Genomic DNA, 25030 nt, shown 5'->3' with positions numbered 1-25030 from the left:
GTAGCATATAGCTTTCTAATCGGTTTTTAAAATCAGTAAAAATGAACTATTTTAGAGACTTCTGAATAAAAAGAAAGATAACACCTCCTTTAACCTCTTATAATTGTAATTATAATGTATCACACCATTTTTTGGGTAAACCTTGAAATGCTGACTGTGTAATTACTTAAAAAAATAACTTTCCACACTCTGGTTTCTCCTGAGCCACAAAAACACAGCCCCATCAATTCTCTCTCAGCACTTCAGTCATCTAGGCTGCCCCGGACAAGATATTCTTGGTCAGCAAAGACTCTAAAGTGTGTAGAGGCAGTTATACATATCTCATACTGATCAAGAATCCTTTTTTCATATTACTTCCTCTCCATCCACTCTACAGAAGAGCAGGGATGAATTTCCATCTCACTGTCAGAGGGAACACCTACTGAGGGAAGCTTTGAAAAATGAACCCTTGAAGGGCAAGGAGAGAAGCTAACTTACCCCAGCACACCTGCAGTCACAAAGACCACCCAGATGTGACCTAGGTCCAGAGTAAAAGTGTAAATCACCATGCCCACAAATGACATGACATAAACCAGCAGGGTCGTCTGCCTGTAACAGAAAAAGCACCATCAGAACTAAACCACTACTCCCTGTATTCAATATTCCTCTTTCATTCATACTTTACCAGATTTGAATTTAATATGGTCTATTATGGGGGAAAGATGCAAAAATCAAAGTAACATGAAAGCCTTTTTTTTTTAAATGGTTATACTATTCATCATTTCTGAATTTTGAAATGCAATATCAATAGGCTGCCAAGTAGCAAGATGTTAGATATTTGGAAGCCCAAATTGAAACTGAATAGACTCCTCAACATGGAACAAGACCAACATACATTTACTGAATAACAATAGATAAGAGCAAGTCATGGAACAAGATCTGGTTGCTATGAAAGTTTCCAGTCCAATATGCTTTCTAGTCAAAGGAATGAGGGAATCTGCCATGTCTCCTTTGGTTACATTTCACCTATTTCAAGAACCTGGTTGGCTGGCTGGCTGGCTACAGAAGGAGACTGGCAATGTGTGAAAGGGAGATAAAGAAGAACCTTGCGCTGAGATAAGTTGCGTCCATGAAAAGATCTCACTGTTTCTCAAACTGCTTACCTAAAGTCAGAGAACCCGGCAGAAAAGGATAGACAGTTAACTTGACAGATGTAAAGGTACATGGAAGTCACTCAATATGTGTATATTGATACAAATAAAATTAATACAAAGCCATTCTGAAGTGGACAGATGGCAGAGATTACTACTTTTTGGAAAATCGAAACTACAGCGGGCATTATTCTAATCTGTAGCTGGGCCCATTTATGCATCAGGAAAATAAAATGCACAGAACGAAACAGTCTTTCATGGGTCTTAATTTTTTTTTTTTTAAAAAGATGATTTTTAGTTTATTTGTTTCTAATGTGTAGAAAAGAGTGTGGGATGCAGTTGACAATGCCTGCAGCAGCACAGTCACATCCAAAGCAGCTTCATGCATGTACCTTCTTTGGTCAGTGAAGGTGTTGCTCCAAATATTATCCTATTATTATAAGATTACAAACACTAAAAGGTTACAGCAGTCTTTTAAAATTTTCTGATTATCTTATTCTTATTACCTTGGTACCATTTTTCTAACTTCTTGTGGTGCTTAGAATAAACCCTGAGCTACACCATGATTCCCAGAGGGAGATAATAGCATCTTGCTCCATAGATAAGGGACAAGCTATCATCCAGAGAAACAGAGAAAAGGAGCCTGGTGTGCAAGCATGCAGCAACAGCAAAATAAGAATTCACTGCTTGAAGATCCCTAGCAAGAAATTGCACACTACATCTACATGCATAAGCAGCCCTGCCACTCTTCGGCTACTTGTTCTTGCCCTTTGCCCTACCATTTCTCTCGAGAGAAAGATTAAAAAATTTTGCACAGTGAGCTGGGGGAAAACAGGGCCCTTGCTGAGAAAGCCTGCTGAAGACACCACCACAAGCAACCTCAACAAACCAGAACATGCCAGCTCCATTCTCTGGATATGGGGGGATGGGAGACAAGAGCAAGTCATAGTCTAATCTCCACTTCTGCAGATTCAACAGCATTTCTCCTACAAACAAGAAAAAAACTGTTTTATCTCTTCTCTCACTGAGAAACTAGAATGCCACCTCAGCCCACAATCCATACCTTATAGATTCAGTCGTGTGTGTGTGTGTGTGTTTATGGTCTCTTGCTTTGGGACTGCTTGACAAATAATAGTACACATATAATTTCAATTTTAAGACAGCAAAAGTCTTTTTGCATGCCGTCTCTCTCTCTCTCTCTCTCTCTCTCTCTCTCTCACACACACACACACACACGTATAGCCTAGTTATACACTTTATATATTCTGAAACCACTCTTGTTTGTCCCAAGATTTGACCTATTTCATGGGGATTTCTTGGCAAAATCTATTAAGAGGAAGTTTGCTATTGCCAAAGGTGCTATTTCACAACCGTAACTGCAGTTTAAAAGCCACATATGATAATCTTTCCAGTGGCCCTCTAGAAGTTTTTTGACTGCAACTCTCATCATCTCAAAACAGCATAACCAATGTCCACATTTACCCAAACTCCAACTTCTACCCAACAATTGTAGAAGTATGAATTCAGAATTTGGAAGAATTACCTTTGTGGACTACAATTCCCTGAATATCCTTGCCAGCAGCATCACTAGTTGTATTGGCTAAAGAATTTGGAAAAAGTTAACCTTCATCCAAAACGCACTGCAGAAATAATCCAGTTTGAGATCACTTTAACTGCCCTGGCTCAGTGCTAGGGAATTCTGGGAATTGTAGTTTGTTGTGGCACCAGAACTGTATGACAGAGAAGACTAAATGCTTCACAAAACTACAGTTCCCAGAATTCCCTAGCATTGAGCCAGGGCAGTTAAAGCAGTCTCAAATTGTATTATTTCTACAGCATGTTTTGGCTCCTCTCAGTCTAAAAAAGGAAACATTTTAAGTCTAAAAAGATAAATTTTGTATCGGGCCACTACAGTATAAGCATTAGGTCAGCAGTGTTAAAATGTGGCTCTTGGCTCCTGCAATATAGCCAGAAGGCTCTTTGCTGGAAACTTGCACGAAGTGGCCCAGCTGCCTTCCAAAGACAGTGACTCAAGAATGCCATAAGAATTCACTAAACCGTGACTGAGTCACACTAATAACATTGCAACACCCTGCACATCCACAAGTTGCAGCCACTATGTGGAAAAAATGGAAGAAGGCATCTAACAATAAAATAAAATGAACTAAGTTAAAAAAACATTTTTAAAACAATATTCAATTTAAAATATCAAATAAAATCCAGAACTTGGAAAAATTACCCACCCAGCTAGCATAGCCAGTGGAAATTCTTCAGCAACCCTCAATCTTCTACAAGATTACCTGTTTCTAGTTCTAGACTTTTTGAGCATGCGCGGTTATAATTCCCAGAACCAGTCCTAACTATGATGGTTAGGATTTATGGAAATTACAGTCCAATATATCTAGAGGGCATCATGTTACGAGAAAACTACTCAAACTAGTCACCAACTTTTCTTAGTTTTCCTATAGCCTGAACAGCCCTGTAGATCTTCCTCTCTGTTTTTCTCAGAATATTTTTGTTGTGAGCATGTCATTCACGCCTGTGGTTTTAAATAGTAGTTCTGGTAGCTTTCATTTACAAAGAGATCATAACAAGTTTGAATCACACAGAAAATGAGTTAAAGAGAGAAAGGAAAGAGGCAGGCAAGCAGAGCTCTTGAAAGAAGAGTGACAGGAGGTATCAGTGAGTCTCCTAGCTGTCTTTCACCAGTGGGCAGCTTCTGTTATCAAGTCCCCACACAAACAGAAGGTACATGTCATGTTATGTCCTAACATGGAGGCTACAGGGGAGGTGGTGGAATCCTTCCCTATGATATAGCTCAAGAGCTAGCATGGTATAGTAAATTGAATATTGGAATATGGCTGCATCTGCACTGCAGAAATAATCCAGTTTTACACCATTTTAACTGTCGTGGCTCAATTCTATGGAATTCTCTGACAGAAAAGGTGAAATGTCTCACAAATTTACAATTCCCAGTGTTCCACAGTACTGAGTCATGGAAATTAAAGTGGTGTCAAACTGGATTATTTCTGCAATGTGGATGTAGGTCAAGACTCTGGAGACCAGAGTTCAAATCCCCACTCAACTAAAGAATCTGACTGGGTGATTTTGGCAAGTCATACTCTTTCAAGCCTTGGGAGAAGGCGATGGTAAAGCCCCTCTGAACAAATCTTGGCAAGAAAACCCTGTGATAAAGTCGCCTTAGAGTCACCATAAGTCGGAAATTACTTGAGGCACACAGCAACATGATATAGCTCAGAGGCACAGGAAAAAATGAAATTCACCTTCCTAGCCTCATTAGGGATTTCTGCAACAATTTTATTTGGGCCACTACCATCAACTATGACCAGACCTTATATTATTTTTTAAATGTAATTTATTCCCAATTGCTCAAGTTTGTGTGCGTGCGTGCGTGCGTGTGTGTGTGTCTTCAAGTCATCGCTCGACTTATGGAAACCTCATTAATTTCATAATTTTTTCTTAGGGAAGGGATACTCAGAGGTGGTTTTGCCAGTTCCTTCCTCTGAAATATAGCCTACAGCTCCTGATATTCATTTTTGGTCTTTCATCCAAGTACTAACTAGGGCTGAACCTGCTTAGCCTCCAAGATCAAATGGGATCTGGTGCCTTTAGAGTATTTAGGCCCTAAAAAGGGGGAGGCATTTGTTGCATTATATGTTGTTCATTACATGAAAGTAATTTGTTGCATCACTCATTATTATTATGTTGCGAAGGCATAGAACTGGAAGGGGCCCCAACTGAGTCCAACTTCCAGCCTCTTAATGTAGGATCTCCAGCTAGAGCATCCCAGCAGGTAACTCTCTAGATCCTTCTTGGATAGTTTCAGAGACAGCAACTCCAACCACCTCTCTGGGTAATTGGTTACATTATCAAACAGCTCTTACTGTCAACAAGTTCCTTCTGGTGTTCAACTGAAATCTATCTTCCTGGAACTTAAAACCATTAGACCTGGTCCGACTCTCTGGGCCAGCAGAGAACAAACCTGCATCCTCCTCACTGTGACAGCACTTTAGATATTTAAAAATGGCAATCATGTCACCTGCTCAGATTTTTCTTCACCAACCTGAACATGACCAGCTCCTTCAACTTTTCCTGTATGTTTCATTCTCCATACTTATCATCCTTGTTGCCTTTTTCTGAACTGGCTCCAATTTGTCTACTTTCTTCTCAAAATGAGGTGCCCACAACTGAACACAATACTACAGATGAGGTCTGATCAGCATAGAATATAGTGGGAGTATTACTTCTTTTGTCTTGGAAAGTATGGTTCTATTAATGCAGGATAAAATATGATTTGCCTTTTTTGCTTCGGCATCATATTACTGGGTCATGTTCAACTTGCAATCAAAAGCCTGTTCTCTGGAGAAAGAGAAAGGGGAGAGGAAGACTGAAGGACTTACTTATACATTTTGGTTCTATCCAACCAGATGCCGGTAATCAAAGCTCCAACCATGCCCGCCACTACTATAGTGAGACCAATTCTGCCAGCATTCAATTCCTCTCCCTGCAGGAAGACAGAAACACAGAGAGCAGTTAGTTTTTGACTACAGAAAAAGCTGAGATACCAGAAGGCCTCAGACTGACATTGCCAGTTCTGAAAGCTAGTGAGGCAGAGCAGATAGACTATCTGTTAGGACCAAAGAGACCCAGGCCATCCTCTCCTATGAAGCTCAATGGGTAATCCACTGGTCAGCCATGACTCAGATTAACTTTCCTTACTGATTTAAGAGGATAAAATGAAGCAAGAAAGAACAGAGGACACTGTGCTTTTAAGAACAGGGAGGGCAACTTTGGAAGGTCTGGGACCAATTTTGAATGCACACATCCCCAGACCTTCCATGAATTGCACTGCTTTGAAAACTATGGTGTCTAGGAAGTTTCACCCTCAAAACTACAGATGACCAAGATTCCACTCTTTTCCTAAAACAAGGCCCATCAGTTTGCTTTAGAGGAAACCAGTAATTCTCCTTGGTTTGAACCTAAATAAATAAATAAATTCACAAGAAATAGCAGTTAAACTGGGTGAGGGACGTGTAGTTTCCAATGAATTTTTAAAAGTTCAGTCCACCATATATTTTAAATTTGCTTTCACAACATTTCGTCAAAGGCTGGTTGTTTCTTCATTGCAAAAGAATGCTTTGCTGTAGCAGTTTCGGAAATCAGAAAGGGAAAGGCAACCAAGACAGGAAACACCAGCTGCTATTAGGCTAGGCAAGCCAAGATTGTTGCAGGCCTTGAGATTTCAGGCCCAAAACCTGAGAACAAGGGACACCTCCTTGTGGTATCAGAAAGGGAAGCCCTAAGCATAATACCTTAAGCATCAAACACAACTACAAAAATATGCCATTCAAATAAAAAAATAAAGTTTAACAAATGAAAAATGCATACATGCAAACCTACATTTGAAGACAGTGATCTCACCCTGAGATTTCTCTGCCTGAGGATCAAAGACTCAGAGCCATGCCCTGGAAAATGGGAACCCAAGCTGCTATGAAAGGATTAAGTAACATGCTCTTCTTGCATGTTGCTTCTCCTCCAGAAACTGGTACGCTGGGATTGTTTGCATAATAGATGTAGAATTCCTCTCTCATCAAAGCCATTAGAAGCATTTTTCACAGAAAAGACTTAAAGAGGTTATTGCTTCAATCTTTTTGGTATAAAAATAAATGAACTTTCCATTTCTTCCACAAACACACCACCATTTTCTTTGTTCTTTTACAAATCCCTCTTTATTTCCCATTGCACATTTTAAAAAAAAAATCAATTGTTTGCATAAACAGAATAAGAGGCCCAAGGGTGGTTTTAAGACTTTCACCATAAGTGTTAATTCTTAGGTTTTAATAGAGCAAACTATCTACATCTTCTATTACATAACTAGAGCCAATATTCTCAAAGGAAAATCCATTACGAAACTTTCTGAACAGAGAAACACTTACTGGATAATTCAGCACCACCATCCGGTTCAGCACTGTTGAAAGAGCATAGAAGCATCCTGTGTTTAAGCCTGTAAGGTAGAGAAAACAAGATTTTCACCCCCTCTAGCATTTCACATATGGAAACAGAGACATACATGGCCAAGCAACAGCATGGCAACTGTTATTATTGAAGAAGAAATGTCAAGTTAAGAAAAACTACAATTGAAAAGCAACAGAACAAGTATGATCACAGAGAATTAATCAGGGCTGCCCCTGCCACACAGGGACAGCTAGAGGGTATGGATTTTTAGCATGCAGTAAATTATATCATACTTGCTAGTAACAAACCTCCCTAAATAGATAGGCCTCAAGCACAGCATTTAAGCTGTTTGACAGTGGAAGAGACAGTTAAGAGGAGATATAATACCCCTGTTTAAGGATTTGAAGGGGTGTCTTATTGAGGATGGAGCAATCTTGTTTTCTGCTGCTCCAGAGAATAGGACCCAGAACAATGGATGCAAGCTACAGGAAAAGAGATTCTACCTAAACATTAGGAGGAATTTCCTGACAGTAAGAGCTGTTCGACAGTGGAGCACACTCCCTCGCGGAGAGTGGTGGAGTCTCCTTCTTTGGAGGTCTTTAAACAGAGGCTGGATGGCCATCTGTCTGGGGTGCTTTGATTGTGAGTTCCTGCGTGGCAGAATGGAGTTGGACTGGATGGGCCTTGTGGTCTTTTCAAATTCTACAAGTCTATGATTCTATGAGAGAAAGACCACACACCAGTTGGATAGACTCAATTAGGGAAGTCAAGGGCGTGAATCTGCAGGACCTGAGCAGAGCAGTGGAGGATAGAGGAACTTGGAAATGTCTCATCCACAGGCCTGCCGTGAGTTGCGGGTGGACTCAAGGACAGTTAACATCAACAACAACAACAACAACAACAACAACAACAGTAGTTTTACTTATGAAAAAGCAACAACACTGAAATGCAGATATATGAGTGAGACAATAAGCAGAAGAGATCATCAGTTCATGGCAAACCTCACTCAACTATATGAAAGATAATTTTACATGAAAAAGGCACAAGCTTTTGCAAATACAGAAAATAAAGTGAACATCCCTGAACACTGATCGCAAGAATTCTGTTCAGACTGCACCATGTTTTCATACTGTGGACTGCATCAATACTTGGACACATCCTAATGCTGCATATACATAAAGTCCCTGAAGCTCATTTTGTAATGATCATTTTTATTGCTGTACAAACATCTCGTGTTCATGCACTTCACTAATAAACCAGAGTTTAATTCCTAAGCAATGAAATACCTAAGAAACTACTTGCTTCGCCCAGGTTATAATGTCAGGGTCAAAAAGCAGATGCTGGTTTGTTCGTGATACAGATCTCACTAGATATCTCCCCACCTTCCCAAGTTAGCCCTGTGATAGCTTCACCTTAGGGTCGCTATAACTCCTAATGTTTAGGTAGAGTCTATTTTCCTGTAGCTTGCATCCATTGTTCCGGGTCCTATTCTCTGGAGTAGTAGCAAACAAGCTTGCTCCATCCTCAATAAGACACCCCTTCAAATACTTAAACAGAGCTATCATATCACCTCTTAATCATCTCTTTTCCAGCCTAAACATACCCAGCTCCCAAACTCATTCCTCATAGGGCAGTGATGGCGAACCTATGCCACGCGTGCCGGAAGTGGCAGTGGCATTTGACACCATTTCCTCGGGCACGGGGTGAGAGAGAAGCTGGAAGAGGCACACGCATGCTTGTTACTCCTCCTCCCTGCCTTTTCTTGGCCTCCAGCTGTCTCTCCAAGACAGCTGGAAGACACAAAAGGGTGCTTGGGAGAAGGAGCCAGAGGAGCGTGCTTCTGGCTCCTCCTTGTAGTCTTCTCCCGGCCTTCAGCTGCCTCTTCAAGAGAGCTAGAGGCCGGGAAAAGGGTGGGGAGAGGAGGAGTGACCGGCGTGTGCCAGTGGCTCCTCCCCAGGGACATTTGCTGGCCTCCAACTGTCTCGGGATTGACAGCTGGAGGCAGAAAAAGGTCCATTGGGAAGAAGAGAGGGGATGTGCCCAGCATCCTCCCTCCCCACTTACCCTGCCTGCCCTCCAAGTGTCCCCAGATGTGGCACTTGAAGGGCAGGTAAGGTCCGTGGGTAGGGAGGCAGGGGGCATGCCCAGCTCCCCCCCTCCCCACTTACCCTGCCTGCCCTACAAGTGTCCACAAATGGGGCACTTGGAAGGCAGGCAAGATCTGTGAGGAGGAAGGCAGGGGGTCTGACCAGCTCCCTCCCTCCCCACTTACCCTGCCTGCCCTACAAGTGTCCACAAATGGGGCACTTGGAAGGTAGGCAAGATCTGTGGGGAGGAAGGCAGGGGGCCTGACCAGCTCCCTCCCTCCCCACTTACCCTGCCTGCCCTCCAAGTGTCCACAAACAGGGCATTTGGATGGCAGGCAAGGTCCGTGGGGAAGAAGGGAGGGGAGGCTGTCCATTCCTCTTCTTCCCCTTTTGCCTTTCCTCGCCTCCAAAGGGCTCCAGAGAGCCCTTTGGGGTGAAGAAAGGTCCGGGAAGAGGAGGACTGGGGCTGTGCCCACGGCTCCACCCCCTCACAGGCCTTTGCTGACCCCCAGCTGTCTCTGAGAGGCAGCTGGGGGCCAGGAAAGGGGCAGGGGAGAAGCCCTCCTTAGAAGGTGGAAGCTCCACCCCTGGAGGGTGGAAGCCACACCCCCTGGGCCAGAAGCCCCGCCCCAGCACGCAGCCCCATCCTGAGGGGGAAGAAGCCCCACCCCCTGGCATGTGAACCTAAAACGTTTGCCATCACTGTCATAGGGCATGATTTCCAGACCCTTCACCATTTTGGCTGCCCTCCTTTGGACGTGCTCCAGCTTGTCAAAATCCTTTTTGAATTGTGGTGCCCAGAACTGGGTACATTTACTATAACAGTGATGGTGAACCTTTCACAGACCGAGTGCCCAAACTGCAACCCAGACCACACTTATTTATTGCAAAGTGCCACGTCCCTCTGGCTTTCTAGTAAGAAACTCTGGCTAACTCTGTGCTAGGGTGACAGCATGTGTGCCCACAGAGAGGGCTCTGAGTGCCTCTCTGGCACGCATGCCATAGGTTCGCCATCACTGTACTATAACCTAAGTTTTCATGGATGAACCAGCGTCGTGTAGTGGTTTGAGTGTTGGACTACAACTCTGGAGACCAGGCTTCCATTCCCAGCAGAGCCATGAAACCCACTGGGTGACCTTGGGTGAGTCACATGCTCTCAGCCTCAGGGGAGGGCAATGGCAAACCTGCTCTGAACAAATCTTTCCAAGAAAACCGTATGATAGGGTCGCCATACATCAGAAACAACTTGAAGGCACACAACCACAGCAACTAATAGCTCATGTCTTCAGCTGAAATTTAATTCTGAATTTCCAATCTATGTATATTATTTATATTATTTATACAGAGAAAGAGAGAGAGGGAGAGGGAGAGAGAGAGAGAATTGGGAGTGACAGTGAAGATTTACGTTTTTACTTTTAAATACCTTAAACCAAGCAGTACTTTGAAGATTTCTGACTGAAGGTATAGTAATTAACTTGGGGTTAATATGTAGAACCTCTGATTATAGGTTAGAACTTCACTAAATTTCCCATTCATTATTAAGAATTATCTTTCCATTTCCTTTCTATTTCAGCATAGTGTTATTCTGACAATAATCTACTTTTTTTCTTTTAGCTGCTGAATAAAGCAAATTGAAAATGTGTGTTAGTGCACTGTGTGTATGTAAAAGTGTTGTAGTGCAGGATATAGTATGAATTGGGGAATTTCCTAGTTCGTGGTAGAATCAAGGTGATATGGTGTTCATTCACAGCTCTGTCAGTGTACTCACTGGCACCATTTGCTGTGGTTCAGCTACTCAGTATAATGGGAAGAAGATAAATAAGCAAAACAACAAACCAATTCCAGAATCCCCAAAGCACAGCACATTTATTTGAATTCCTAAAGGAAACTCATACAGTTTTTCATAGATTCATTGCTGGCCCCTACCAGCAATAAATTAATTGTTATTGTTACGAGCGCCTTAAATTTTCACAGTGGCAATCACAATTGGAGCTCAAACGTTTCTCTTTAAGAACAGGTTCTGTATGTTTAAAAAAAAACCCCTCAAGCTTTTTATTACTGAGATCCAAAATGGAGCACTGCTCTGCTGCTGAATATAGATAGTAAAAATGTTTTTTACAAAAAATTTCACTACGTCAGACTCCTACGTTTGACTCCATACAAATGTGGCCAAGAAAGCACTCAAAACTTAGGAACGTTCCTTTTTTTCAGGCCACAATTCTCAGTATTCCCCAGCCAGCCATGGCTGGGGGATTCTGGAAGCGGTAATCCAAAGAAAAGGAACTTCTCCAAACATTGAGCACTAGATGTTATATTTAATATGACCTCACAAAGCACAGGGTGGAACGTGCAGAATTACAGTAGGGTGGTAAGGACAGGAACTCAAAGGGCATAGCATGAGCAGTACAGAAAGCATCAAGTTCAGATGACATGACAGGGAACTCCAATACTACTGTTTTTTGCAGCAGGAAAACCTATAGCAATCACTTGGGCATAGTCCTGAAATAATCAGCAGGTGAGTGACCCAAGAAGAGATAAGGCAGGTGAGGAGCTCACAGTGCACATTCCAGGAGACTGTCATATCTCATATACAAGAATGGAGATGGCAACAACATGCACCCAGCCCTTACAATTATAAAAAGCAAATGAAACATTTGTAGCACGATCAAGGCCGACAGATAAATTCTAATATGACTTCTCATGGATTGCAATTCACTTCCTCAGATGCATGGGGTAGCATAATATCAAAGCCCTTATGTACAGTTAACTTATTGTGAGAAAAGGGAGGTGACCAGAATGAATCAGTGTTAACAGTGGTCATAAATCAGTACAAATTGCCTTTTGCATTGTATTGTTTCGAAAGGACTGTTCAGAGAAGGTGAGGTAGGAAGAGGCTGCCTTGAAGAATACACTTAAGGTCAGTGATACTATCTAAGTAACTGGAGGCACCAGGACTTTGTAGAACTCTCCAACATCCCCTTTGAGTTATTTGTACACATGCTTCCTTTAAACAAGAGTTCTCCTTTCTTATCACAAAACATTGTCACAAGAGTGCAGTGTTACTTTATTTGGAATTGTGCAGAGTTCCACTAGCTGCAGAATCCAAAGTTTTAAAAAAAATACCCCAGAAGCAATGCATAGTTTCTCAGGGAATAAACACACACACTTTGATGCTAAATCTAGCAACCAGAAGGAAAGGCCTTCTGAGGTGAAAAATATATATCCGCATAACAACTAGACAGAGAAAGTTCTGGCATCTCCATCTCCCACCCCCAGACACCAGACAAAATTCCAAAGTCATTGAAAAAGATTACCCATCATCTCTTCTGTCACCTTACATTCTGAAGAAAAGCTACTTGGAGACAAATTTTAGTACAGGAATTGGTAGCTGTCAGAGTGTAGCTTATACCAGCTCATAATAATTTTATTTAAACCCAATCTACCAAGGAAACTTATTTGTCAAAGATCAGTCAGGGACAGCCTTAAACAGAGCTGAAGTAGAAGTGACACTAAATGCATATTTAAAAAGAAAGTGCACATGTTAAAAGCTGCAAATAGCAACCACAGAGCAGGGGGAGGAGCTATTCTGCCTCAACTGGGAATTGTGTGATTAGTTTTGTAATTAGAATTGTTATCATTTTTCTTCTACAAAATCTCTTGGCAACTGATCAGATCCATCTGTTGTCCTGTTACGATTGGTTGTTCCTGGAAATAATGTTCCATTTCATATACGCTGTTTTTTTCCAGTAGGAAGACAGATTTCCTCTGGCCTGGTACTCTGTAGCTGCCTTGGGCAGCGATAGGTGGTGGTGCCATGAAAGTGGGATAGTGATTCCGTCCTGTGTTTTTAGCCTGAATTTTAAAGGCGCTACTCAAAATCCTAACTCATTTGGGGACTTTGGATATTCTCTTTCAAGTTCAAACTAAACCTCAATGTGGACTCACTGTTCCACTGAAATTGAAGCCACCAACTGCTACTAATTCAAGCCTGGAAGGCCTGGGCTTGTTTCCCCCCCCCCCCACCTTACCTAACCATTTGTTTTATAAAAATTTAGCCAATATCCAGGACTGCACTGGTGACAATATAGGACAGTGATGGCGAATCCTTTGAGGTCCGCGCGCCAGCGTTGGGGCTTCTGCCTCCCAGGGACGGGGCTGCGTGCCTGGGATGGGGCCTCTGGAGGTGGTACTTCCACCCTCAAGAGGCAGGGCTTCTGGGCCGGACTTCTCCCCCACCCTTTCCCGGCCTCCAGCTGTCACTGAGCGACAGCTAGAAGCCAGGGAAAATGGGGGGGGGGAGGCAACCTGTCCTCTTCTGCCCGGACCTTCCCTCTCCCCCAAAGGGCTCTCTGGAGCTCTTTGGGAGAAAGAGAAGGCAAGCGGGGAGGAAGAAGACTGGGCACGTGCCCTGTCCTCTTCTTCCAGGACCTTCCCTCTCCCTCAAAGGGCTCTCTGGAGCTGTTTGGGAGAAAGGGAAGTCAAGCAGGGAGGAAGAGGACTGGGCATGTGGTCCGTCCCTCTTCCCCAGAGACCTTTCCCTGCCCCAGTGCCTCCAGCTCTCTCTCTGGAGAAGCAGGGGCTGGAAAAGGTCTCTGGGGAAGAACCACTGGTACAGGCCAGTCGCTCCTCCTCCCCCCGCCCTTTTCCCGGCCTCCAGCTGTCTGAGAGAGGCCGGGAGAGGGGTGGGAGGAGGTGCCAGATGCCTGCGTCTCTAGCTTCTCCTAAGCACCATTTTCTGGCTTCCCGCTGTCTCCAAGAGATAGCAGGAGGCCAGAAAATGGCTGGGAGGAGGAACGGGCCCACACATGCCTCTTCTGCCTTCTCCCTTGTCCCGTGCCTGGTGAAATGGCATCGTGTGGCACGCATGCCATAGATTCGCCATCACAGGTCTAGGATATGTTTGCCTTCATGCAGCAGGCTGCTAAAGCATAGTCCTAACTGTCACTCCTGGCCACCAAGTTGCCACTGGGGCTGCCCCAGCACCAACGAAGAGATGTGAGGCTGTAGGGAGTCGATGTGAATGAAAGAGCTGAATTCCACTATCCATGATAACCATAAGAATACACAGAGACGTAAATTGGATTTACACTAGCATGTCACCAACAGGATGCCAGTCTCTTTTTTACTTAGCTTTTTGTTCATAACTCAAGGACAGGTTTACTCTCTTGAGTTTCTTCAATGCTGTTCAAGTTCTGTTATGAATAAAGTCAAGGATATGATTTAAATGAAACAGAATTGCATACAACAACACAGTTGTGTACCACTTTCAAGATTAACAGATTTATAATAGCATGAAGTTTTCCTTCTAAGATACATTGAGTATAATTGTAGAAAAGGAGGAAAAATCATGAAGTCCTCCAGACACTGTGCAATTCCCAGCAACCCTATCCAGTCTATGCAGTAGTGAGGAATGCTGTTCAGCAATATCTGGAGGGTCACACAGTTCCCACCTATCGTAGAGGTTTGTATACACAAACATATACAGTCAGACAGTCAGACAGAGTGACAGACTCTCTCTCTCTCTCTCATACACACCCAGAATTTCCTTGTTGTATATGCTTGGAATTCCACATCACTGACATACAGTCCTCCTGCTCCTAAGTGATCGAGAGAAATTCCAAATGGCAAATGTGTATGTATGTGTGTGCCATTAAGTCATCTGTCAACTTATAGTGGCCCCATGAATTTCACAAGGTTTTCTTAGGCAAGGAATACTCAGAGATGGTTTTGCCAGTTCCTTCCTCTGAAACACAATCTACAGCACCTGATACTCATTGGTGGTCTATTGTAATATTAACCAGGGCTGACCCTGCTTAGCTTCCAAGATCAGACAGGATATGGTGCCTTTATGGTATTTAGGCCACTGATGGCAAATGCCTCACCCATTTTAATGGGTCTTATGATTAGCAGCAAGGCTCTTAATCAGCCAACAAAACATATTTTATGCCATCATGTTTCTTTCTGACTTCAGTTTATGAAACAATATTTTAAAGGGGGAAACTCACCACCACCACTACAGTAGCAAAACTGAGCCTAGACACAATAAGCAGATGTGTCCTAAAAACATACTACTTTTATGTTTGTGCAGCACACACTACAATTTAAGACAAAGCAAAATTCTCCCAGGCATACATGAAGTAATATTAACATTTAATATCAGAAACAATGAATGGTATGTGGCTGCAGAACTTTAAACTACAACACATTGTCTCCTTCTTAAAAAGCAAAAGGTGTACATACAAAATCCTGAACATATGAAAAGCTTTAACTTCCAGGAAGACTGGAGAGGATGACTGGGTAAAGAGATGAAAATAAAGTCTTTTTGAAAACTGTAGATTGGAAAAGAATAAACATCTTCACTACCTGACTGCATCAAAGTAGTGAAAGGCCATAGATGCAAGAAATTCTCTCAGGAAGATCCATTTTCATCCTTTTGGAATTACTTCAATTAATTCCAAATTTCAGGAGTAACTGATCCCTTTTTCTTTCTTCCAAATTTCATTTTACTGAACTGCAGTCTTTCTGTCTGAAAGTTGTACTTCTCCATTTCCTCCAAAAAATTCAGAAGCAGAACAATAGTAGGACTGTTTCTAGCAACTAATTGTGATGCTCAGTGCAGCAGAGATAGCTGTACAGAGAAGGGGGAAAGCCTCCATAGTTCTGAACCGGACAGATTAGGAAAAGCAGGAACATCCTCCAAAACAACTTCTAGCCCATAACGACTACTACATAAAGCATGAGAATTAGCCCAAATGAATCCTTCCATATAGTGGCACATCTAAGTTGATTTAGATCCAGGACTTAATAGTCTCACACCTCTCTCTTCTCCTCTAGATAATCATTTGTATTACTACAATTGTGGAACAGACATAATTCACATTTCTCTTTTCCTTGATTCCCATTACACGTGTTCACTTCTACAATCTAAAGCAAAATAAATCTATCAGCAAATCTTGAATTAAAATGTTTTTTAAAAAAGAAATACTCTGAGCAAGAGTAGTTTTGCATTTTTAAAAAACAACTCAAAAATTGAAAAGGTAGTGCAATGTTCCTGTAGCAATGGTGATTACTAAAGAAACAATAAAAATAGTAAATCATGCACCTATAAAACATACATCTTTGGCCATCTGCTGTTCTAGCTATAAAATGTTTTTAAAAATAAGATGATAGGATCTGGATGCAACCAGTATCAGACACAGTAAACATCTTCATGCCAGCCTCTGTGCTGATTCTAAGATGTGTGTTGATCTCCATATTATGTGCCACTCTCCATATGGTTAGTCAGGGCCTTGTGGGTTGTCGGGATATGACACTAAATCATAGGCCATATTATCCATAGACTCTAGGAAATGTACAAATGGGTAACATTTCCAAGTTCTCAACCAAATCATCCGATCACTCATTTAGTTACATAGAGAAATCTGGGCCAAATGTCTCAGAACACTGTAGGGCCTTCCTTTAGTGCCTTTACAAACAGCATGACCTTATCCTTCAGAAAGGGTGGTTGCCATAGCTGGCTGGACAAAAACTACAAGCAGCAAGGGACATGTCACTCTTTTCTTCTGCTGTTACTATGAAGACAGAACTACAGTGAGTTTGTTGTTTTAAACTCAGACATGAAACACAAACTTCAATTCACTTCTGCTATATTGGGACCCATAGTGGAGAAACAAGACTTCTGCTGTTGATAGAAGACATTAATTTTCACATAATTCCACAATCCCTTTCCCTGTAAAGGTGCAGAGCAAAGAAATTAAAGGATCAGCAAAGGGTAGGACAGTTTATATAAGGGAATTCTGGCTGAAAAAGAACATAGTACAGACTGAAAGACAACACAGTACAGAAGACATTCATTTTCACAGAATTCCACAATCCCTTTTCCTATAAAGGTGAATCCTCAAGATTTCTTTAGGGTTCAAATGTACTAATTCAATGCCTGGCTCACATAGAAAGATCAATGCATCCTGTCGTATTCTTGAGACTAACTGGTTTTATTTGGGATGAATTTTTGGGGACAGCAACCGACTTCACCGAGGTACAGTTCCACTGTACCCTTCCACTTTTGATGCTGTTCTGCAGAACAGAGCAAAGAAATTAAATGGTCAGCAAAGGATAAGACAGTTTATATACGGAATTCTGGCTGAAAGAGAACACAGTACAGTAACTTGTTGCTCTCCCACACCCACCACCCAAGACTACTTCCTTCATGTCTGTTTTGCATTGAAGAACCACAGCACGTCTCCATCTCATTTTGAACGCTATGAGTCTCAACACTGAAAGAGTGAATTGATGTTTCTGTTCCTTGTCTCTGCTTAAAACAACAACAAAAAAAATCACTGTAGTTCTGTCTTCAAGTAGCAACAGATGAATGAGTGATATAGCTTGCACTTATGCACAAAAGCACCAAGCTCCCATTGTGGGCTCTGAGGCATCCTAAAAAAGAAACAAGTTTTTGTACCCACATCCTTTTTCTCCTCACAATGTATGAAATGTACAGAATTTTACAATTTTGTTCACCTATGGTAAACTAATCAGATCTCCTAAACCACAAGCTGCACAAGCATTACCTAAAGAAGCTTCACTTTCTCAGCTGTTCAGAGCCTAGTTTATCAGAATCAATTATTATTATTATTATTCTTTATTTATAATCAACAGCAAAGAGTTGGTAACAGAGCATAGGCTTTGTACATTGGCTTAAAATATGGCATCTCTATCTAAAAGCACTTTAGCTAGGAGGCCTCCCTCTGCCTAAAGAGACCTGCTGTCAATCTAAATAACAGATGGCCCTGGAAAAGCCAAGAGCAGAGCAAAATTACTTTTTTGACCTTAAAAATTCCTACCTGTCAGGACTATTTGGAAGTGTAGCCCACAAAAAGAATCTTTTCCATGTCTGAAGCAAGTATATGATGGTGTAAGGAAACTTCAATCATATAACAAAACAATAACCAAACATATCAAATGTTTTATATTTGTAGCCACTCATGTTCTTTGGAATTATATGAAATTTGTACTCCAAGGTTGGAAATATAAACAACTATTGTTCACTGCTTTCAGTACTCATTAACATGTATTTTATAGACACCAACTTCCAAGAAAATATAGCTGAGATCCTACATCAGAGGCTAAAATGTGTAATTTTATGATGATGGAGCTACTTCACTGAAATGACAAGCAACTACACTAATGAATTGTGATGATGTACAATGGGACACCAACTGTGCAACACGTCCCAATGCATAAAATATAATTTTGTGCATCAGAACACACTGTGCATTGGGATTGTCGTGCAGTGGCTGTTTCCATTTGTGCAATGGTCCTGGGGGATCTTTTCTCCCCCCCCTCCCACGAGTATACTATAATAATAATAATAATAATAATAATAATAATAATAATAATTTTTATTTATATTTCCCGCCTCTCTCTGCGGATTGAGACAGGATAACAGCAATAAAACAATTCCATATAAAATACAATCGTTAAAACAATGACATTACTATTAATTCACTAAAATAAAAGATCATCAACTAACATTCACACTAACATTCATACAATCAGATCAGAAACGGAGTATTTAATATTTCTTATGAAAGATCAGGTGGATAGGTCCGCTGGAAGAAATCTGTCTTTAGTGCCTTCTTGAAGGCATCTAAGGTGGTGATAAGATGGATCTCCTTCGGTAAGCTGTTCCACAATCTGGGGGCCGCGGCGGTAAATGTTCTGTAAGAAGTTGCTGTTAGCCTGGTTTCTGAGTACTTCAATAAGTTCTTTCCAGATGTTCTGAGAGTGCGGGTGGATTGTGTAGTGAGAGGCGTTCCCTCAAGTAACTCGGGCCCAAGCCATGAAGGGCTTTCAAGGTAATAACCAACACTTTGTATTGCGCCCAGAAGCTAATCAGCAACCAATGAAGGGATTTTTAACACTGGTGTTATGTGGTCCTGATCTAGGTGTTCCAGTGACCAGTCTGGCTGCCATGTACAGCACATTACAGAAATCTAAACAAATCTAAACAAGAGATGACCAGTGCATGTACCACTGCTTCAAGGTACTTTTGGTCCAGGTAGGGGCGCAGTTGGTATATCAACTGAAGCTGGTACCAAGCACTCCTGGCCATTGCATCTACTTGAGATGATAACTGTAGAGATGGATCCAGGAGTACTCCCAAACTGTGAACTTTGTCCTTTAGGGGAAGTGTGATCCCATCCAGGACTGGTTGACAAATCTCCATCCCTGGACTTGGGGTACCTATCGCAAGTACCTCTGTTTTCTCTGGATTCAACTTGAGTTTGTTTTCCCTTATCCAGCCCATTACTGACTTGAGGTAGGCATCCAGAGGAGAGATGCCATCCTTAGTCACTGCAACAGTCGGAGACATAGAGAAATAGATTTGGGTGTCATCAGCATACTGATAACACTGCGCCCCATGTCTCTGGATGATCTCTCCCAGCGGCTTTGTGTAAATGTTAAACAGCATGGGGGGACAAGATGGCGCCCTGAGGAATGCCAGATGTCAACTCTCTCTTAGAAGAGCAGCTGTCCCCCAGCATCATCATCTGGAATCTGCCTGAGAGGTAGGAATGGAGCCACTGGAGTGCAGTACCTCCAATACCTAACTTTTTCAGGCATTCCAGAAGGTCTATGGTATCTGCCTGAGAGGTAGGACTGGAACCACTGTAAAACAATGCCTCCTATACCCAACTCTCTCAGGCGTTCCAGAAGGATATCATGGTCTATGGTATCAAAGGCCGCTGAGATGTCCAAGAGCACCAACAGGGTCACACTTCCCCTGTCGATGCCCAGATGGAGATAATCAACTAAGGCGATCATGGCAGTCTCAACTCCGTATCCTGCCCTGAAGCCGGTTTGAAATGGGTCCAGATAATTGGTTTCATCCAAGACTGCATGGAGCTGGAAGGCAACTGCCCTCTCGATCACTTTGCCCAAGAATGGTAGAAGGGAGACTGGCCTGTAATTGTTACTACCATTGCCCAACATTATGGTTCACTTTTGCGTGATTATAAGTCAGTTTGTAGTGATGTAAATACCTAACAAGATGCCAACCTATGTTTTTACTGTCTATAACTAATTGCTGTTCATATCCTACGTACTCCATTTTTTGTTTCTTTTTCTTTTCTTTTCTTTGCAATTATACTGCAAATGACCACATAAAAATATTTTTAAAAATCAGTAATAAAAGGGGGGGATTGTTATCTGTCACTGAGAAGAAGCGAATCTACTCAAGATTTTACCAGTCCTTCTCCTTCAGCTGCTCTAAAATGAACAGGAACTCTGCTAGTAATTCTGAACACTAGTTTGGCACAATAGGTCCTCAATTCAGCTCAGAACAGCTGTAGGAGGAACAGCAGCAAAGTACAGAGCAATTTTAGCCGAGACAGCTACCCTTACAATAAACCCCAGAGTCTGAAAATTCTTATCTGCTACACAAACATTGACACAGGAACAGAATAAATGTAGTACAGTCAGGGTGACCAGACAGCCTCCTTTTTCCAGGACTTGTCCTACATTTCAGCCTTCTGTCCAGGAGGAATTCCAAAATGTCCTCCAGTTTGAGCACTCAAAGAAGCATGAATTTACATTTATATTAGTTATTTTAGCTTTTATTTGGGAATGTCCTACATTTTTCTTGAATGACCTACATTTTGCAGTGCCTTTTCCTCCTTTGCTGTTAGGACATCTGGTCACCTTTAGTGGAGTGAATAAAAAAAACCCAGGACAGAAGGAATTGGGAAATAATGAATGGTTCAAGGGACCAAAATCACAGAACAGTTTTAGATAGGGGTGGTGGGGAGTGAAGTGGCAGAACCTTCTATGCATCAGAAAACCAGACAGCTCATGTTAGCCAGGGTAGGAGGTAGAGAGATCCACCTGCCCTTTCTGACATCCCTTGAGAAAGTATTACAGATATATGGTATTGCAAGTGAAAAAAAAGTAATGAAACTGGAGAACAAGAAAGTGAAGGTCAACTAACTGGATATTTTTTTACAGTGAAAGGGGGAGGAGAGGAAATGAGAAGATATAATGAGAAAGAGAGAAAGGGGGGGGGCTAACCAGTGTCGCCAATTGCCAGGAAATTTTCCGGAAATTGGGAAATTTGAATGCATTCCGTTGAATTTCCGTGTTTGTGATTTTTCCGGGAACATTCCAGGAAATCAGCCAATCCTGGCCAAGCAAACCCTTCCCGCCCAAAAAAAACCTCCCGACATACCTCCCATCCCAGACGTCCAGCCCCCTTTAGCCTTCCCATAGTGCCTTGTGCCCCCTCGACCCAGAAGCCCCACCCCTGACCCAGAAGTCCTGCCCTCAACCCAGAAGTCCGCCCTCATTCTGGGAAATTTTGGAGCATTCTGGGAAGCCAATCAGGGAATTTCGTTTAAGGGTGACTGGCAACACTGGTGCTAACAGAAGGGCACCAGAAGGGCTAATAATCTTATCCAAAGAATTGCAAACAAAAGAAGTAGAAAGAATACACTAAATAAAAATACTTAAGTAAATAAAAAAGTAGTCAATATGAATATTTTAATCACCAATAATTGCAGATGGCAGGGAAGGAAGGAACTCAAATTCATAGCCAAAGTTAGAAATGCAGGCAAGAAGGAAGTTTGTAAGAGAAGAGAGTAGAAGAAGAAAAAATCCCAGCGGTAACTATCCAAGGGAATCTGAATAAGAATTAAGCAGGATCATCCATGCAACATCACGGAGAAAGGTGGATTTATTAACAGACAACAGACAGTTTAACCATCTGGTAAAAACAAGGAATGTCTTATTAAGGCAAGAGTTGCTGTTTTATATTTAGTCAAGCTGCCATGAGTACTGTATGGCACAAAGAAGGCACAGGAATTCTGTAAATAAAATGAATGAATAAAAGCAAATTTGCCATGTTGGAAACCCCTCCCAAGCAGGGCAGGGACCTTACCGTAGGTAACGATCAGCAGCACAAAGTTGACATTGCGAAACAACCGCACAATAGATTGCAGATAGGAATACTCCTCTGGTGCTGCCAAGTGGATCATGGCCTGGGCCCGGCTTGGAGGATACGGAGGTTTTTCACGGAACACTTAGGGCAGGGGAGAGAAGGGAAGAGGAGCACAAAACTAGAAATCAGTAACAGGGAATGGGTGTTTTGCATGACTCTGGGAGAAGGTCGTGGAAATACAGGCAAAGAAGCTGGTGAAATAAAGGTGTATTGATTCACCAACTCTGACATTTTAAACCAGAAAATACATGCTTCTTCGTGGAGTATGAAAAGGATGAATGTTTAGGAACACAAATATATTTAGCAAGAGTCCAAACTGGATATTAGATTAATATTTCAGGGCCAAATGAGATACGCTATTTGGGAGACAGCTCCATTAGCATTACAGTAGGCTGAAGGCTGAATTAACTTTCAGGATTTTATAGACATTATAAATATATATGAAGGGATTTTGATATTTAAAACACTGCATTGGAGAAGGGAACTTTTCCCCCCTATGAGGGCCTTGACCCACAGAAAAGATAAAACTGGATTTGCAATTAGGGATTATTGAGAATTTTGTTTCAATTCATTTTTGATAAGAATTCACCCAATTCCCCCTCCTCCCCCCTCAATTCAAGATGGAAAGAATTTGAGATTTAAAAAATCTGAATGGAGGAGAGAAAACCAGAACTGACAGATTCATCCATGCATCCAGGCTTAGGGCTTTGAGAGCTTAACTTTTCAAAGTCTGGATTTGAATCCCTGTGTGCTAATCCCTGAGACTATAGATTTACAAGAAACAAATGTCAAAGAAAAATGCATATTCAGATAGCAGCCTGACTTGATTTGTGTGCCCAGCCTTCAACACCATCCAATTTAATTTGTCTTTTTTAACTTACCAAAGATAACTAAGATGAAGAGTCCAGTTGCCACACCTGCAGTTATAAAAAACATGATGGCAATATGATGGGCCAGTTCCTCCTTCTCTGCCAAATTGGGAACCAGAACTGGAGGGAGAAGGAAACCCACTGCAATACCAAGCTGAATTGGAAAAGAACGAAAATGCAACATCAGGAGTAGTTTATCGCTTCCCAAACATGCAAATTTGTCTTTATGAGACAACTTAGAATGAAGCTTTTTACTTTAAAGCAAGCATCATATTATTCCATGTTCTACTAGCTGAAGCCATGATCCATGGTTTAAGCTGGAGAGAGCTATGCACAGTCTTGAAATATCAGAACCATGAAGTCACACATTCCTAAAATTTATATATTTGAAATCTTCTGACACTTCCGGTAGGGTCCAACCACATCTTACATAAGAACTGAATTTCCAGCCCACAACACAGTACAGTATCTATGTGTTGTTGGTGTGCTTTAAATGAATGAAGATCTGCTCTATTCTGCAAGACCTATAACAGAGGATGAAATGACACAACTACAGTTGGCCCCTCAGATCCACGGGCTTGGATCTGTAAATTCTATTATTCGTGTATCGTCATACTCCAACTTATTAAATGGTGGTGACATGAACACGGAAAACTGAAGCACATTCATGTCATCACAGTTCAATAATATGGGACATATTATACTATTATATTATAATTATCTGTGTTTTTTCGCATTCGCTGAAGATCCTGGAACTGAACCCCTGAGGATCCCCAGGGCCAACTATATAATCTATCAACTACAATAATGATTCAGGGGCAATATCCTTTTCACAACTGAAGCAAAAACAACATACTTCCAATGATGGCCTGAATAAACATAAATGTTTTGCAGCATTTTCTAAACGTTGTGGGAAAGCACATCAATGAGTTAATGGGAAAAGGAAGATAAAGTATTAATTTTAAAAAACTTTTTGAGTATGCCACAGGGAAATAAGTTCAAACACAGTCAGAATAACATTAGGAGGAAAGGCAACCTTCCACAGTTTAGCTGTGAAAAACACGTTCCTAGTCTCAGCTGAGATGACAGCAGCAGCATCCATAGATCTACAGTGAAAAGGATGGCCGATTGAAAAAGTGAAAAATGTATCAGGTAAGAAAGGAGAATTAGAAATACTGTGAGCTCTTAAATATATAAACAGAACTAAGTTAAGAGACTCACCTTCTTAGGGAACCTCTTCATAGGACGAAAAAGGACATAGCACCCTTTGATCATAATGTGCAGCCCTTTTTCTTCTAGAAGAGCCATCAAGAGATCTACAAGTATACAGTATTACACTTCAAAACTACTCTCAGCTCTTACTCAACCAATACATATATGTATGCTCTATTGTATATCTATTTCCTCTCACAAATACTTCAGGACATGAGAAGTGGCCAAATTCTTGCTTGTTCTCCTTAATGTTTTTTTTCCCATCTACTTAACACTTTATACATCTGTTGGGATTCAGTCAGTGGAGGAAAAATGTGGACAGTCACGCTCCATATTATTCAATGTGTGGTGATGTGTATACACCACCACTGAATAATATGGGACGTAGCAATTCACAAGCGGTCAAATCTGCAGATCGCTAGCCTGTCAATCTGGTGGGCCCACTGTACTAGAATTTGACACAAGGGTAGTTATAGCATCACAAGAAGAGTCTTCATTTCCAGATTCCAGCTTTATTTCTACACCCATTCTGGTACTGCTATACTTTATAGCACTGTTACTCAAAGTGGTGGCCCTTAGACCAGGACCAGTCCCTGAGCCAGCAGCTACTGGTCTCTTAAGAGTTTGCAGGAAAGGACCAATTGTAGCCAGTGGGCAAAAATAAAATACCAGTTCCTAGCACACTGAGGGGGACAACTGCCAGTCAAATAGCCTAAGAAGCACGGGTCTACAGCATAAACTTGGGTGATCATGCATGTGTCCTCC

At 41.8% G+C, this 25030-nt stretch overlaps 1 protein-coding gene across 4 annotated transcripts in view; it reads right to left on the bottom strand.

Annotated features, from left to right (window-relative positions):
* Window positions 1-25030, bottom strand: part of FLVCR2 (FLVCR choline and putative heme transporter 2) — a 58842-nt gene that overhangs the window by 13292 nt on the left and 20520 nt on the right. For all 4 annotated transcript variants that reach the window (XM_089522244.1, XM_089522247.1, XM_089522246.1 and 1 more), the window contains exons 2-6: window positions 23066-23207; window positions 22125-22265; window positions 7088-7155; window positions 5552-5655; window positions 478-588 (exon numbers count right to left, since the gene is read on the bottom strand). In XM_089522244.1, the coding sequence (XP_089378370.1) occupies window positions 478-588; window positions 5552-5655; window positions 7088-7155; window positions 22125-22265; window positions 23066-23207 (566 nt within the window). The remainder of the gene's footprint in view (window positions 1-477; window positions 589-5551; window positions 5656-7087; window positions 7156-22124; window positions 22266-23065; window positions 23208-25030) is intronic.

Source organism: Sceloporus occidentalis, unplaced genomic scaffold, assembly GCF_023333645.1.
Source record: "Sceloporus occidentalis isolate IW3139 unplaced genomic scaffold, rSceOcc1.0.p SCAF_4, whole genome shotgun sequence".
NCBI classification, from domain to species: domain Eukaryota; kingdom Metazoa; phylum Chordata; class Lepidosauria; order Squamata; family Phrynosomatidae; genus Sceloporus; species Sceloporus occidentalis.
Note: the sequence above shows the minus strand (reverse complement) of the source record. Positions and strands in the feature narration are given on the sequence as shown.